The sequence below is a fragment of the Lepisosteus platostomus genome, chromosome 6, assembly GCF_059453375.1.
Source record: "Lepisosteus platostomus isolate fLepPlt1 chromosome 6, fLepPlt1.hap1, whole genome shotgun sequence".
NCBI classification, from domain to species: Eukaryota; Metazoa; Chordata; class Actinopteri; order Semionotiformes; family Lepisosteidae; genus Lepisosteus; species Lepisosteus platostomus.
In genome coordinates, this window is record NC_142616.1 from 30,418,052 (window position 1) to 30,433,281 (window position 15,230).

At 37.5% G+C, this 15,230-nt stretch overlaps 1 protein-coding gene across 4 annotated transcripts in view; it reads right to left on the reverse strand.

Moving 5' to 3' along the window:
* LOC148661479 (zinc finger matrin-type protein 4) overlaps positions 1-8,638 on the reverse strand; it is a 66,313-nt gene extending 57,675 nt beyond the window's left edge. Inside the window, exon 1 of one of the 4 annotated variants that reach the window (XR_015939545.1) lies at positions 8,039-8,632. Coding sequence is in view for 3 of the 4 variants with exons in the window: in XM_088635299.1 (XP_088491425.1) it covers positions 8,039-8,338 (300 nt within the window). In the remaining variant the exon portion in view is untranslated. Of the gene's footprint in view, positions 1-8,038 lie in introns of all 4 variants that reach the window. The other 3 variants (XM_088635299.1, XM_088635298.1, XM_088635297.1) reach the window with 3 other exon arrangements.
* Between the last annotated feature and the right edge of the window lie 6,592 nt (positions 8,639-15,230).

Genomic DNA, 15,230 nt, shown 5'->3' on the forward strand with positions numbered 1-15,230 from the left:
TTAGGGGATGTGGACTGCAGGGACCTAATGTTACATTATATTTTTCTTATCTGTTCTATTAAAAAAAAATTAAAAACCTGTTCACAAAAATGTGTCCAGCATTGAGATCTTTTTTTAAGAAAGTATTTTGCTTTTGTAGCACAGACCTTCTTTTAAAAGCTTACAAGTGTGTACCGTGCAACACAGATTGTTTTTTCTACTGATTGCCTGCTGCTAGTGTCAATCAATGAGGAGACTTCACTGAGGGTGAAGACATCAGCTCTCTTGACAGTCAAAGATCTTCTGACTGAGTCCCTACCTTTGCGAAGATCCCCACCATTCAAATTCAAAGGAAAGACTACTGAAAGGCTGATGAGAGAGCTGTCACTGCAATCTCTGAGAGCACATTAAAAATGTATCTATTTGATGAGATGAAAAGGATCTGGCATGCTGGAGCACAGCTTCCATACTTGGGTCACTTTTGATGTAAATGAATAGGTTTAAACTCTCTGTGTCTCCAGAGTTCAATAATTTATGCATTTAAGATGCTAAATCCGACTCTGTTCCACACGGTGTTGATTCTAAAAAGGTGACTGTATATTGTGGGTTTTGTTCTTCCCCATTGTGTTTGAATTTCCAAGCTGAAATTAATGTTCCAATCTTCAGTTATAATTTTAATACCCATAGCTTACTGTATAGTGTACATTTCTTAATAACACATCAAGTCACATACAGTTGCTTGAAGAGGCAGTACCTATTAGTGAGGAGTAAACAGAGTACACCACATAATAAGAGAGTGAAAGACAACGATTGCACTTCTAAGTCAGGGAGAGACACTCTACCTCTCTTCCAGAGACAAGCAGACTACATGTTACAGAGGAATTACAGTAGTTTTCTTGTTGGGAGAAATTAAATGCCAGGAAGATCAGAGTACAATCAAAGGTTTGGGGTAAAAAGGTGGAGAGTTTTCTTTTTTACCTCTTTATACACAATGTCTAGCACATACATTGTTATACCGAGGTTATACTGATTCACGGAGTAGGATCTCAAACAGCTGCACTACATGGAGTGTACTGTATCTCCGTTGATATACCTGTAATAAGGATTATGACAAATACTGTAGTTAATCTGATAATCACCTTGACAGAGAGATCTCAGTGAGTTAAAAAATGAAAGGTAGGAAAGACTGGTGCAAATGTACTGTACATACTGAATGAATGTTAGCAAATGAATATCAATGTTAGTAGAGGCAATAGCTTAAATGGGAAAACTAAACTTGTCCTTTTAAAAGCCAAAGTATAGTATGGTCGCATTTTGATAAGCCTGAAAAACATTTTGGCCTGTTAAGTCCTCAGATTTTGTTTTTTAATCTTTTTTAATGTGTGTTTGTCATCCTTTTGATTTTGTTGCATGTAGTTTGCCTCATAATGTCTTTGACACGAAGAGACATTTAAAAAGTAAAGTGATGATGGGGCTGACAAGGCACCAAATCTCTCCAAGCGGGATTCACAGCATCCAGTCCAAAAGCAAGAACATGTCAGTCCATATTGCAATCAGAGGCAGGAGCACATTTCAGCCTTTGTTGCCTTCTGTCCAAAAATGGCCCAAAGGAAATTTTGTTATGCTTCTTATTGGTCAACCAATGGTATGCTCAATTAAAATATTCAGTAATACAATCTCAGGCACTTTACACTCTACTCATTATTCTGTTTACATTTCCAAAGTCTACAAGATACCATCTGTCCCTTTTGTCCAATTTCATAATATATTTATTTTATATTATATATATTACTACCATGTCATACTCTGAGACTGTTTTTTTTTAATCAGCAAAAAGCAAATCATGAGAGGCACCAACACAATGCATGCCCAGGGGACAGAACTGTGTTTATCAAAGCAGAAATATATTTTTCCCAATTCTTATAGATGGCCAATAAAACTTATATATGAACATCTAATAATTCAATTCCCATTGCATTGATGAAGAATTTATAATATATATATATTCCTGCTTCTTATGATCAATATGACAATAATCAGAAGAAGACTAGTAATCATTACTCATAATAGGAAACATGTTTTCAAATAAAATGCAGCAGTTTTCTTTTTTCTTTTTAATTTTCTTGCAAACTAGATCAATTGCCATCAGACATTAATTAATTACAAATCACACAAAGCATTCCTGGTGACTTTGGGGTTAACCTGCTTCGATCAGCCCACTCATTGTCGTGTGTCCAGTCAGACAGCTGAGACCTTTCTGTCACTGTAAGAAACAGCGTTAGAAAAGATTTCAGCCTGGTAATAATCACAAAGACTACCCGGTGTGAGACTGATGTACCTGTTGGAGCCTGACATTTCCAATCTCACGGGGAACCTGGAAAAACAACAAAGCACTAAACCCCCCAAAATTAAAGGAATAGTAATATATTCCTCCTCATTTCTAAGAACATTGGATATTAATCAATAAATTGCATAGTCACGTAATCTGCCCGTGCAAAAATGCAGAAAAAAAGAGAAAAGCAATTCTTGTATTGGCACGGAAAAGTTATGAGAGCTGCACCTTCATTGAGCAGAGTAATGAAGTGAGCGAAATGGCACGCAGGTTGATTCTAATAATTTCTGGAGGAAAACGTCCACAGGGAGACACAGGAGGTGACAAGATGAGACATTTATCTTCTTCTGTCTTTGCACACTCACTGATACTCCTAGACAGGTGGAATGCTTTCAGTATATACATTAAAGAGACATTAAAAAAGCATCAGATGCTGTTGGATCCAGTTACTCATTTTGGATACCTCTTAGTATAAACTGTGTCTTGTACTGTATACACAGTATACACATGAGCTTTAACCACCAGATCCCATGAGTCCGAAGGGAATCAAGTGCCTAAGTCATTGCTGCATTGAGCTCCAGAATGGCATTAATCTGTCAGGGTTGATCCACCAAACTACGAGACTCAACACCTAGCAGGGGGTCTGATTAGAACACTTCTCAGTGTCTCATGGAGACAGCAGGAGTTGAAGGGTTACTACCACTCCAAATCAATTAGGAAAATGGGGAAAAGAAGATCTTGTGCATCAATTGGAAACACAGCAACAACAAAATATGATTTACTTAAATGAGTAATGTATATTTATAAGTTAATGTCTAAGCTAAGATGAGTATTTATATGAATAATTCTATTATAGGACAGCATTCACTCTGGTCTCTGACTCAGAGCACTACCAAGCCTGTTTTAATCAGGGATTTACTGCTGCCTAAAATAGGACAAATGTCATGCCAGACAAATCTTTGACTTGCAAATACTGTAATACTCTAAAATAATGTTGATTATTTACCCAATTAAAATGTCAATTCTTTAACAGTTACTTTTAAAAATAAGGTTCAAATGCTGTTCGCTGCTTGCAACAGGATTTTTTATATTTGTATACTGTGGTTTCTTGTCACCTTTGTAGAACTTTCACAAGGGCTAAAATGAGGACAATCTCATTAATCAAATTCTATTCCCCAAATAACACTGTAAAAACTAAAATGAGAGAAAGGAAATTTTGATTGAAAGAATCAATAGTGAAACTGAAGTCCAGAGTATGTGAATAAACACTGTCATTAACTGACAAGTGTTTACTGCAAGATTAACTGCAGAAGATAAAAAACGTTGTTCTGAATTTTTAATTTATTTACACCACTTGAACATATCAGTATTTTTTTTGTAAAGTCCTCCCCCCCCCCCCCCCACCATACTGTAGCACTGCCTTCCCCCTCAAGATACAATCACATCCTCATGTATTATAGATCTAGTACAATCTTGGGAAGTTATCACTTGTCTTTATTGTTGCTGCAGCACTGAGAACCATAGAACAACATCATTCACAGCAACAAGATCATTAATATTACAGAGTATGAGGTTTCATAAACTTTACACTCTAGAAAATGCCAACTGCATCATTCAACGCAGACAGACGCTGCAGCACAAAGGAAATCCTTTTCACTGACGATAAAGTGATAAAGACCAGAGACAAATTCATCATTGTGGGTAATGCCTACAGTACACTCCCACTGTTTAACTCTAGCAGACCATGGTAAACACATGGCAGAATACTTTGTGAAGCCCTTCAAATAACAAGCAAGGAAATCAAAGTGAAGCAAAGTATTTAAGAAGATGATGCCTGGTGAAGTATAACTAAGACCACATAGGAAATTACAATTGAGAGGAAGTGTCAAGGAGTTCATAAATCCCCTTAGCGACAAACAAAAGTGGTAGAGTCACCCCAAATCACTGTTTGAGCTGTCAAAACCATGTCAGGTTCTTGTACCTGGTGACAAGGGCAAAATAGACATTTCCTTGCCTTGGGCATTTTTTTTATGTTTATTTTTTAATAAATTGTTTTTTATGAAGTTTTTCTAAACTAGAAATACAAATTAGACATTCCAGAAATTAGATGTGAAAGCTTCCATTAGTCTATTTTATTTTCTGATTTTGTTACCACATAAATATCTTGTTTTACTCTGACAGCTCACAGTATGGGGAACAAAATGCCAGAACGTATGAAGATTGTATCGGCTCGCCATTAAAACAATTACACACTACCCAGCTGGGACTCCTTGATGTTGTTCAGAATCACATCTCTAAGAATCTCTAAAACAATCTCTAATTTCAGAATTACAGATATAGTATACTGTATGTATTAATATATTAATAAATAAATCCATAGATTGAAAATACAATATTATTGATTAACTGCTGTAAAAAATGCTTAAAACTACAAAATCAATATACAGATTACAAAATAAATATTCTAGGCTTGCAAGAGCTATTCTGAATCTATTGTGAGGCAGTCCTTCTGACGCTACCGTGTTTGTGACAGGCTGTGTGCATCATGTTTCTTTCAGTTTGAAGTACTGCTCAATTGAAACTTTGCTAAATCTATATATTTAGGAGGTTTCAGATGCTAGTTATGCTCTTTTTCATAATTCCACATTGACACTTAACATCAGACTACAGGAATATAAAACTATATCAAAACCTCAAAGAAGAATTCCAATTATGAATTGTAATTGTTGTTTCGGTAGCTGCTGAATGGCTTTCTACAGTATATAAGTATTCATTTATTAATCCCACAATGTCATACATTGCTTTACCTTTCTTCGTTATTATTCACTGATTGACATGGAAAAAAACAAAGCCTGGCGTATATTACCAACTTGCACTGAACTCTTGAGTTTTAAAAGCAGACTCAGTATACCCATTTGTTCCTTGCTTAATTGAGTGGAAATGGTTCAATGCTGGGGAAAATTGATGTTTTGTGAATTACACTGAGCTGAGCCCAGGAAAATGCATGTGATACAGTATGTTATTCTTATCTCAAGGGCAGCACACACAAGCTCTGCTGTTTGTTTTCAACCCAGCACTTTTCTCGTAAACGTCTGTTCCTTAACTGAGATGCTTATTATATCAAATGTAAAACTTAAAGAACATTTGTCCCATTTTTGCACTGTTCTACATAAATATGACCCTATATGTAACCTTGAACTTGAACTTGAACTTTATTGCCATATGTAACCAGTACTGGTACAATGGAATTCTTACTTACAGAAAGTCTCTCGATTGTAAAACAAGTGTAAAAAACAAAACAAAGTGCAAACAGTTTATCAAGACAATATACAAACAATAGACAATGTGCAAGTAAACATGTAGACAGTTTGAATGTAAACAATACAGACGTGTAAACAATGACTGGAGATGTGCAATAGATAAGAAATCATAAAGAGGTAGATGGTGATGGTGTAGGTGTGGTGTCTCCGAAAGTCCACTATTAGCTCTTTCGTTTTCTTTATGTTCAAGTCCAGGTTATTGCTATGACACCACCTAAGCAGCTGTACAACTTCATCCCTGTAAGTGGACTCGTCATCATCACTGATCAGTCCTATTATAGTGGTGTCATCTGCAAACTTAATGATGCGGTTGTTGCTGTGTCTTGACTAGACTTATGAAGTGGCAGCAAAATGCATGTAATTTAGAATTGCATGTTTCAAAGAACATTTTGATGTTTTGAATTGCCTTTAGTGTGTTCTTGTTAACGTTTTGTGACCATACAGTAAATATGTCTAAAAATTGAAAATGAAATTTTCAGCATGATAATTTTGCCACTAGGGTTAATCATTCAATATACAGTAAAGGATTGCAAATACCCTAGTCCCTAGCCTTGATTCTTTGCGGGGAGGTAATGTATATCCAAGCAGATCAGCTGTTTCATTTTTTTTTTGCTCTTACTGGGTATCAGCTGAAACTAACATGACCAATAATTATCATTCTTTTATCAAGGCTTAGCTAGCCAGGCTGCAATAATGGGATTGCAGTAGTATCGTACAGTAGTTGCAGCAGGACATTTACCACTTTACAGATGCTAAATACAATAAAATGGAAATATCTCAATATTTCAAATAGGCATTTGTGATAGGAAGAAAGAGTGATCTTTATGTACTCATACCTACTAGGGGTAAAATATGATATGGGTTTATGGTGGGGTTTTTTTTTTTCAAATACTGTCTCTATGAACAACTAGCCAAAAAGACAGTATTATTCTCCACTTTAGCAGTTTATAGTATTATTAGCACTGTTTCACGTTTTGATCTTCAAAACCAAACATATTTCATAAATGTGTTCATGCAAAAGTTTCATGATACTTTTAGTTGCAGTGGGAAACCTTTGTATTGGTAACCCTGCTTTGTACAGTATGTACTGAAGCATCAACAGCACATACTATTTGAAAAGGGCAGTATTTCAACTAGTCAGGTCATTGTAAAGCTGTGATCTATTTCCACTTCTTCACTCTGTGGTGTGGGTTTGTGATTTGAGCCACTGACTGGTCACAACCAGGTTTCTGCAAAGGATTTCTAGCCACAAGACTCTTCAAGGTTAACATTTGCTTGTCGACACCAGTGTTCATTAGTAGTCATCAACCTGGCCCATATTTTCTCTGAAAGATGGTTGCCTACTTCACTCCACCTTTACTGAAAAAATGCACAGAGAATGAAGGTTGTCCAATGACAATCGAACTATTGCCCAATTACTAAATATGACCCACACATAACTACTGTACTTCCATGTCAATTGATTTCTGTTCCTGTAAACCCTTTTCAGCAGACTGCTTCCCAGAGATCCTGCCCCAGGAATAACCTGCAGCTCTGAAGACCAGGATTATTCATCGTGTTTACACAATCATTGAAAAAAAATCCACAAATGCCTTATGAAAGCTAAAGGCAGCTTTACAAAAGCCTACTCTTGTGTTTGACATTATCAATGTAGGTTCCATAAAATAAAAAATAAAAAAACATTACTAATTACTAGGACGTGTGTTAACTTAGGTCTAATACAATTACTTGCCTAGTTTTGGAAACAATAATGCTTGGAAAGAATTAAAAGGATTTTTTCTGTAGTGTAAACATTGTTCTTGAACTCTAAACTTTTTACTGCACCCGAAAAAGTAAGGGTGTCTAGGTTTTGGTGGGTGCTTCTTAACACCAGAAAAATTGATACTACAGTATTACCCTTTCCACGGGTACACTATAAACATCACCACTGCCATGCTGCCTTGAGAAGCTAATACGATTCAGAGCTCAGCTGAATGCTTCAGGTGATTCCATCTTCAATTTATGGAAAATAATAAAAAAGTAAAACTTCAGAAATTGAATAACTCTATTCATCTTTAACTGTGCTCTAAGGATTTCTTTTTTCAATATGATACTTTCTTCTCGTTACAATATTTCAGTTATCGATGGAGAATTGTCTCTCTTCCGAGTTCTACACTTCAAACGTAAAAAAAAAGAGTAGGAGGATTACATTCCAAACTGCGGCTATGCCGCCTCTAAAGAGCGCCTTTTTCTCATTAAAACAAAGTGAAATAAGGTGACTTAATACACAGCAGAAAATACTCTAATGTCTAACATTCTGTGTTCAAAACCCATAACATACAAAAGACTCCCAGCCTCAACAGCTGACGCATCCTTAGTCATATTGTCATAATAGCTGGAGTACCAGTAGCGCATCCCTTCAACTCACCTCTGCGCTTGGCTTTAGCAACCTCTTCAAGAAACGAATTCCACTTTCCAAATCCCAGTCTCCGGTTTTACGAGTTGAGTTCAAAATGCATACACGCGAATCAAAAAGCAAAGTTGTCAGAACCGATCTGTTGATCTTGTCGGAGTTTTGATTTGGTCCTTCTCCCTGATGTGCGCTTCGTCTTTCTAAAGCTGTCCCGCTGTTGACCGATACCGCTAAATGTATTTGTTTCTCTTTATCTTGCAACAGCACTTGACACGGGTACGAGCAGCTAACCCGTCTCCCCGGGACTGGAGGCATGGGAGCACAGGAGGCAAGGGCTCCGCCACCTCTCACATCACGTTGAGGCGGCAGCAGCTCTCTGGTTGCCTTTTTCACAACAAACAGCGAGTCACAGAGTGAGAGTGAGAGAGAGGGAGACGTCAGGGACCCAGCGCGTGGAGTGCGAGCCAAAAATACTGTACTGTACACCCACCCGTATTTTGTTAACACACAGCATATGCACAAAAAAAACCGGATCTTATAAATTCACATAACTGCGGGAGATTTCACAAAAATACGTTTTTTTTTAGTACCGCGCATTTCCAGGTACACTTTCGAGTACTGGGAATGACAGTGCTCAGCAGACTCTGCAACGACACAGTGGTGTATTTAACAAAGGTACTGTATCACCTTTTGGTGAATGATGTAGCCCCTTCGTAATAATATGCAGTATAGCATTTTTTTTTGCAGCCTTGAGTACTTCAAGCGTTCTTTCAGGTGACGATTTACTGTATCTGCTGAGCACGTGAGAGATCATAAAATTGCGCTGGCAGCAAAGCAGCAAACAAAATGATTGTTCAAAATTTTCTAATACTCGACTGAAAAAAACATAAATGCCTACATTTTAAAATTGAAATCAAAAGATACTAATGCACAATACTTCTCTTAAGACCGATATTGTTTTTAGTTTAGCTTCCTATTAGCTTCCTATTAGCTTCTAGAATTTATAGAGAACAGGCAACGCTTCTAGTAATTGGGACCTAAAGACATTGTTACAGTTCAATGCTTTTTCGTGCCCTAAAAGCTGAGGTGAGTTAAATCACTGCTACTTCTATTAATAATGACAGTTTCGGATGAAGGCAGAAGAATGGTGCAGTTTTTATAGGAATTGTTCACTTTACATTCTGAAACAATTAGGAAGCAAGAAAACACTAGTCTCTAAGTCACTTTCAGGCTACTGGAATGTGTATCATAGAAACATTTCTTCCACATGAATGGTCAGCACTACATGCATGCTGTGAAATAAATAGGGGCAATCTACGAATCAAATTGCACAAATATGCCCCTGTTATGAAGTGACAGGACAAAAGGAGTTATATGGTGAAAGAGACAGAGATGTATTGAGGAGATATCCATAATCTGGCAGGGATGCCGTAATACATCAACTCATTGACAACCGCAGCAATATAGGCAACTCAGGATTGCTTCCTTTGAAATCAATACACACATGGAGAAAAACTGTCACCTAGCAAGTGCACAAGTGGAACCAGGATTGCTTTATAGAGAAACGACATAGCAGGACATAATGTCAGGAGAGGAAATTGAATTTGTGGTCTAGAACAAGACATACAAGTACATTTGGAAGACGAGCATAACAAGTATCCTGGGGTAGATGATCCTCTTGAGGGGAAATGAGACCATATTATGTATTTGTCTTACTGCTTTGTAAGAAAGTCCACACAGAGGGGCAGAGTGATAGAGGTGATTATTTGTCACCTACTGTATTCATACAGTAGACATGAGGAATTTCAGAGGGCCTGCAGACACCTCCTGTATTTCACAATCCAATACACATACTGTATGTAAAGAAATCAAAAGGTTTAAAAAGACTAACCCCAACAAGACACAAACAAAAGCGCCGACCTTTTGTGCAAACCGTTCAAAACAGACGAAGGGAACAAATATACAGTAGCATGAAGATGCAAACGTGCCTGAGCATGGCCCTCTCTGTAATGAGATGAGGATTGATGCTGAGGCATTATAAAGAGAAAAAAAATCCACAGAAGAAAGAGGCAAGTGTAGCCATTTATTTATGCAATAACACAATCCTTACAGTGGTACATTAAATGCATGGTTTGTGCATTTGAGAAAAATCCTGCATGTCCTATATCTTTGATCAAACCAAATAACAGTGTGATAACTATGTAAAAATCTATTTTGAATTTCAACAGAAAATCTTTTATTGAAAGTGTTTCATGGGGGGTTTCCCTGTTGTTTCTGTAACATCTGTATTGTAAGTTGTAAGCAGCAAAATCAGTGGAGTAAATCAGATTAATCTTTTAATAATTAATAATAATTGCTTACACTTCTATAGCGCTTTTCTGGACACTCCACTCAAAGCGCTTTACAGGTAATGGGGACTCCCCTCCGCCACCACCAATGTGCAGCATCCACCTGGATGATGTGACGGCAGCCATAGTGCGCCAGAACCCTCACCACACACCAGCTATCAGCGGGGAGGAGAGCAGAGTAATGAAGCCAATTCATAGATGGGGATTATTAGGAGGCCATGATTGGTAAGGGCCAATGGGAAATTTGGCCAAGACGCCGGGGTTACACCCCTACTCTTTTTGAGAAACACCCTGGGATTTTTAATGACCACAGAGAGTCAGGACCTCGGTTTTACGTCTCATCCGAAGAACGGCGCCTGTTTACAGTATAGTGTCCCCGTCACTATACTGGGGCATTAGGACCCACATGGACCGCAGGGTGAGCACCCCCCTGCAATTTAAATACACTGTACAAGCAAAGGGCTCTCAAGAAGGCCAATACTGTAGCATTACGGAGTGTGTGACACCACCCCACTGTGAGTTTGCACTATTCCCAACTTGGAAACACCTCAGTGACCAAAATTATAAGAGTAATAATAATAATTGCTTACACTTATATAGCGCTTTTCTGGACACTCCACTCAAAGCGCTTTACAAGTAATGGGGACTCCCCTCCACCACCACCAATGTGTAGCTTCCACCTACAGTAGGTAATCATTTATCCCCTAAACAATTTCTCTTTTGAGTAATGTAAAATAATTATGTATTTTGTTATTTCATGTTTTTATTAGATACGTTCTTGAACTAAAATGTTGTTCGTCCTGAACTTTTCATTGTTAATCATTGTTATATTGTGTTGTTGTGCTCGGTTCTCCCAGAAAACAAATCGACCTTTGAATTGAATTGAAAATGCAGGCCACTTTATTTAAAAAATGACCATCTGACATCATATCAGAGCCTATTTTTTCTTTCATCATGTAATTCTGAGTAAGACATTTGTGTGTACTTTGTGTTAAATTAATAAATAATGCAGATATCTTATTACATACATTCTGTGTCTAGAAAATTGTTATACTCATGTTCTCACTAGCAATGGGAGGTATAATCAGCCTAAATAATTTGGGACCATTGCATGGCTTCTAGTGGTTCTGACAGCTGTTCTTTGGTAGCATAGACAAACAGCTCTAACTCAAAATAACAAGAATGCAAAAAGACTGAAGAAGCCGATTCATGAAAACGCATACTTAACACCCCTGGGTTGTATAGTGCCAGTGAAGATTAATGATTCAATATTTAAAATAAAGTATAAAAGATCTGTTGGGCCAAGGCATGTGCTCTTATATTTAACCACAATATCACCGAACTAGATGTAACACAAAGGCTTTTTATCGAAGTGCCATTATTTATTTTGATTAATAGAGAGTAATGTCTTCTTGACATCAACAGTGACAGTTTGCTAATTAAAAGGTTTTAGAAAAAGAAGTGTTATTAATATGTACATTGCTGTATTTAATAAACACAATACTAAGGTCAATTTGATTTAATAAAACAAATAAACATTAATTTGAATCAAAATCACAGAAAATGTGAGCACAAATAACAATTAAAAATCACTTTTAGCACGAAATGTTATACACTGAACAAATGAGAATATTACAACATAGTATCACATATGACATTCATGAGCATTAATTCAATTCTTTAAGCACTGACAAATAGACTCTATTACTCTATAGCCTCTGGTAAGTCTGCTGTGGAATCTTCTGCCACTCATGCAACAGTAGCCACTAGGGCAGTCTAACCAGTCCGGACTGTATCCTGATGCCTGGACTCAGATCAGGAGGAAAATCTGACCAAGTCATGCCGTTGTAATCCTTGCACTCTGGGGTCCTGCATTGTCCCAGTGGAACATATTGTAGATGTTTCCAGATTGGCTTGCACTGAAAGGAAAAACTGTTGCTTACCATGGCATCTCAAAATGTGTTTTCACATGAGACATGTCATGGAAAAATGACTCGGTAAACAAAATATTCCATCAGCATCTTTCTTTCAGCACCTCATATGTTCTCCTATCCCACAAAGAATGGAAACTTTACCTTTCTGCTGCCAACGTTACACCTGAACTGCCTCCAAGCATGTGTATCTTTTTCATGCGGCCGGTACATTATATCACAGTCATTCGGCTACTGTGTGGGTTAATTCTTTCTGAATTTCATGTGCGGTAGCCATTGCTCTCTGAAAAATACTATATTACATACTGTAGATAGCTTAGATGGATTTGATGGGCCTGAGCCAGCATGGAGACCCTCTGTCTTCTAGCATGTGGTCTCTTCCTCTCACAGCAAGTTAATTGATTTCTCTGGACTTGTCAGCTGATTGTAGAAACAAAGCATCTCATCCTCTGATCAACTTTTCTCGCAAGCCTTTAATTGTGCCAGCAGCAACCAGGACATCTTTTTTACTCAGATGGAGTGTGATTGTGTCTTTTACTGTTCTTGCGTTAATTAAAATGATGTCTTTTTGAATGTTAATTGATGCAGGTTCATAGCCACTTATTTTGCCAATTTTCACTCATACACTGTAGCAATCGCTGAGTATATGGGTAATTTCTGAAATCACTTGACATGAACTCAGTATTTTGTTATCTGCAGGAATAATAGTTCCTTCTACTCAAAACCCATCTGCTAAATATTTAAAAAGTCAGTACCATAATGTATATGTCCAGTGAGATACTGATGTAAACCTTAGATTGTTGCTTTTTCATTACATGTCAATCCATTAAAGATTGATATAAAGTAGATTAATCATTGCAAATTGTCAAATTGTCTAGGACAGGCATAATTAGCTTTTTTTCATTTCTTATTTCTTTTCTACAATTTCAATATTTTATCTTGGAAACTGAAGGTATCACAGTTTATATTCAGAGGGTATGGTACTTCTGTTAAAAAAAACATTTTTCTATGAAATATGACTTCTGCTACTCAACACACTGAGTAACTGGGAAGTGGTACTTTTCTTCCTGAGACTTTGGAGTGAATGTCTGCCCAGAGCACTTGAGCTGTCATGCTACAGATTCAGACGATACTACTGTCTCCTCATGACCCACATGTGACCCTGCAGCCTGAGGGCAGACGTGTTGGAGGGACGTATATGGGCTGGTAGTTGAATTGGACGAGAGCAACAAAGAACAGGTGATGCCAAAGACAGCTCAGTTCTTCGAGGTCGAAGAGGACTTGATTAACTTAGTCTGCCTGCTGCAGAAAAATCCCTGCTCCTGACAAGGAGCACAAGTCATTAAGCTGATGACGAATGCTGGGAAATAAAACCCCTCCTGTTTATATTGTCCTCCAAATGGTCAGCTGTATTAAATAGAATTGCTGACTGGCTTTAGGCTAGCACACGCCACCACTATCAAATTAATAGATCGATTTTCATTTCCAGGAGTTTATTAGTTTTACAAGTCCAATTTAATCATCATCTCCGGGGCTCATTCAGTTACGCCAGAGTGTACAGAACAGTTTAATCTCTAAGAAGGTCTGCTGCTTTACAATGGAGCCCTTTATGATGCTAGTAATAGACAGACCGTTGAGACATTGCTTTGTCTGTGGAAGTCAGGGTGTTCCTAGTGACTTCTTAGTGACCACAAAGTCCCTGATGCTAATCTTGCACAGCAATCTGCATTGCACAGACCCTGGCTCAGTGACAGACTTGACTTGAATGACTGACAGCGCCACTGATTGCTTGCTGTACTATAGTGCATAACAGTACAGTCTGCCTTCCATCAAATAATCAAAAAGAAGAGTTGTGTTGAGCTTAACAGAAAGAAATGATGGTTTTGGTGGATAGCATTTTATCATTTTAATTTCGCAATGCACTTATCAAATTTGAGCTCCCAGCTCCTTTTCAAACACACAACCGAGGTGCAAAATGTTGACCATCTGTGAATTATTCTTTCCATTGTTGTTACACTTTTATTACAGATCCACTGCAGTTGTTACCAGTATCAAAACAAAGCTGCTAATTTTAAATGAGCTTCACTGCACTCCTACTACTCACATATCCTTAACATATTGTTGATTTGCACCACGACACACAATTTATAGCCCACAATTTATACTTAACTCAATACAGTTTTGTTGAATTAATTCTGATATATGCACTTAACCTTTTCCCTGACTTCTATTTATTTAAAAAGATTTTCCTGATTCAGTTCTGCCTCAGCGAAGGGGAATTCATGATGAAGTGTTTAATTTATACATTAACATATAAAGTTGGAAACAACAAAGTACAACAAAGAAAACAGAACCTAAATTTATCCCTTAATATTCAACTTGATTGATGTAGGACTCAGAGAGCTGAAGAGCATACAATCACACGATTTCACTGTCACAAAAGGTAATATCCAAGGCTCATGAACACAGTACGAAAGAAAAACAAAATCACTGGTCTCATGAAAACGGCCTGCCTGATCTTTCTAGATGAGCTCAAGGCCCTGATCTCAACCCCATTGATTTCTCGTAGAATGTGTTAGAATGCTGTCTAAGAGGAAGATCAATGTGACCCTGAATTCCACTATTATGGAAAGAATAGCAAGTATGCTTACCTGTGGGGGTACACTGTTTCCATGGATTTTGTATTAAATCAAACAAAATCATAACTATGGAAATTGATGTGGAACTTGAATGGATTGTCTCTCACAATATAGTGCACACACAATGAACTCTCTGTCCAATGTTTTCATTCTTGAAGGACACGAATGTGACCCTGATTTCCACTGTGAGTTATGGCATTATGTGAGGAATACTAAGTGTTCTTTGTGAACAGGCAGGGTTTCTCTCTGTTCTGGGATTTTGTTTTAACTGATCTAAAATTCGAACTGT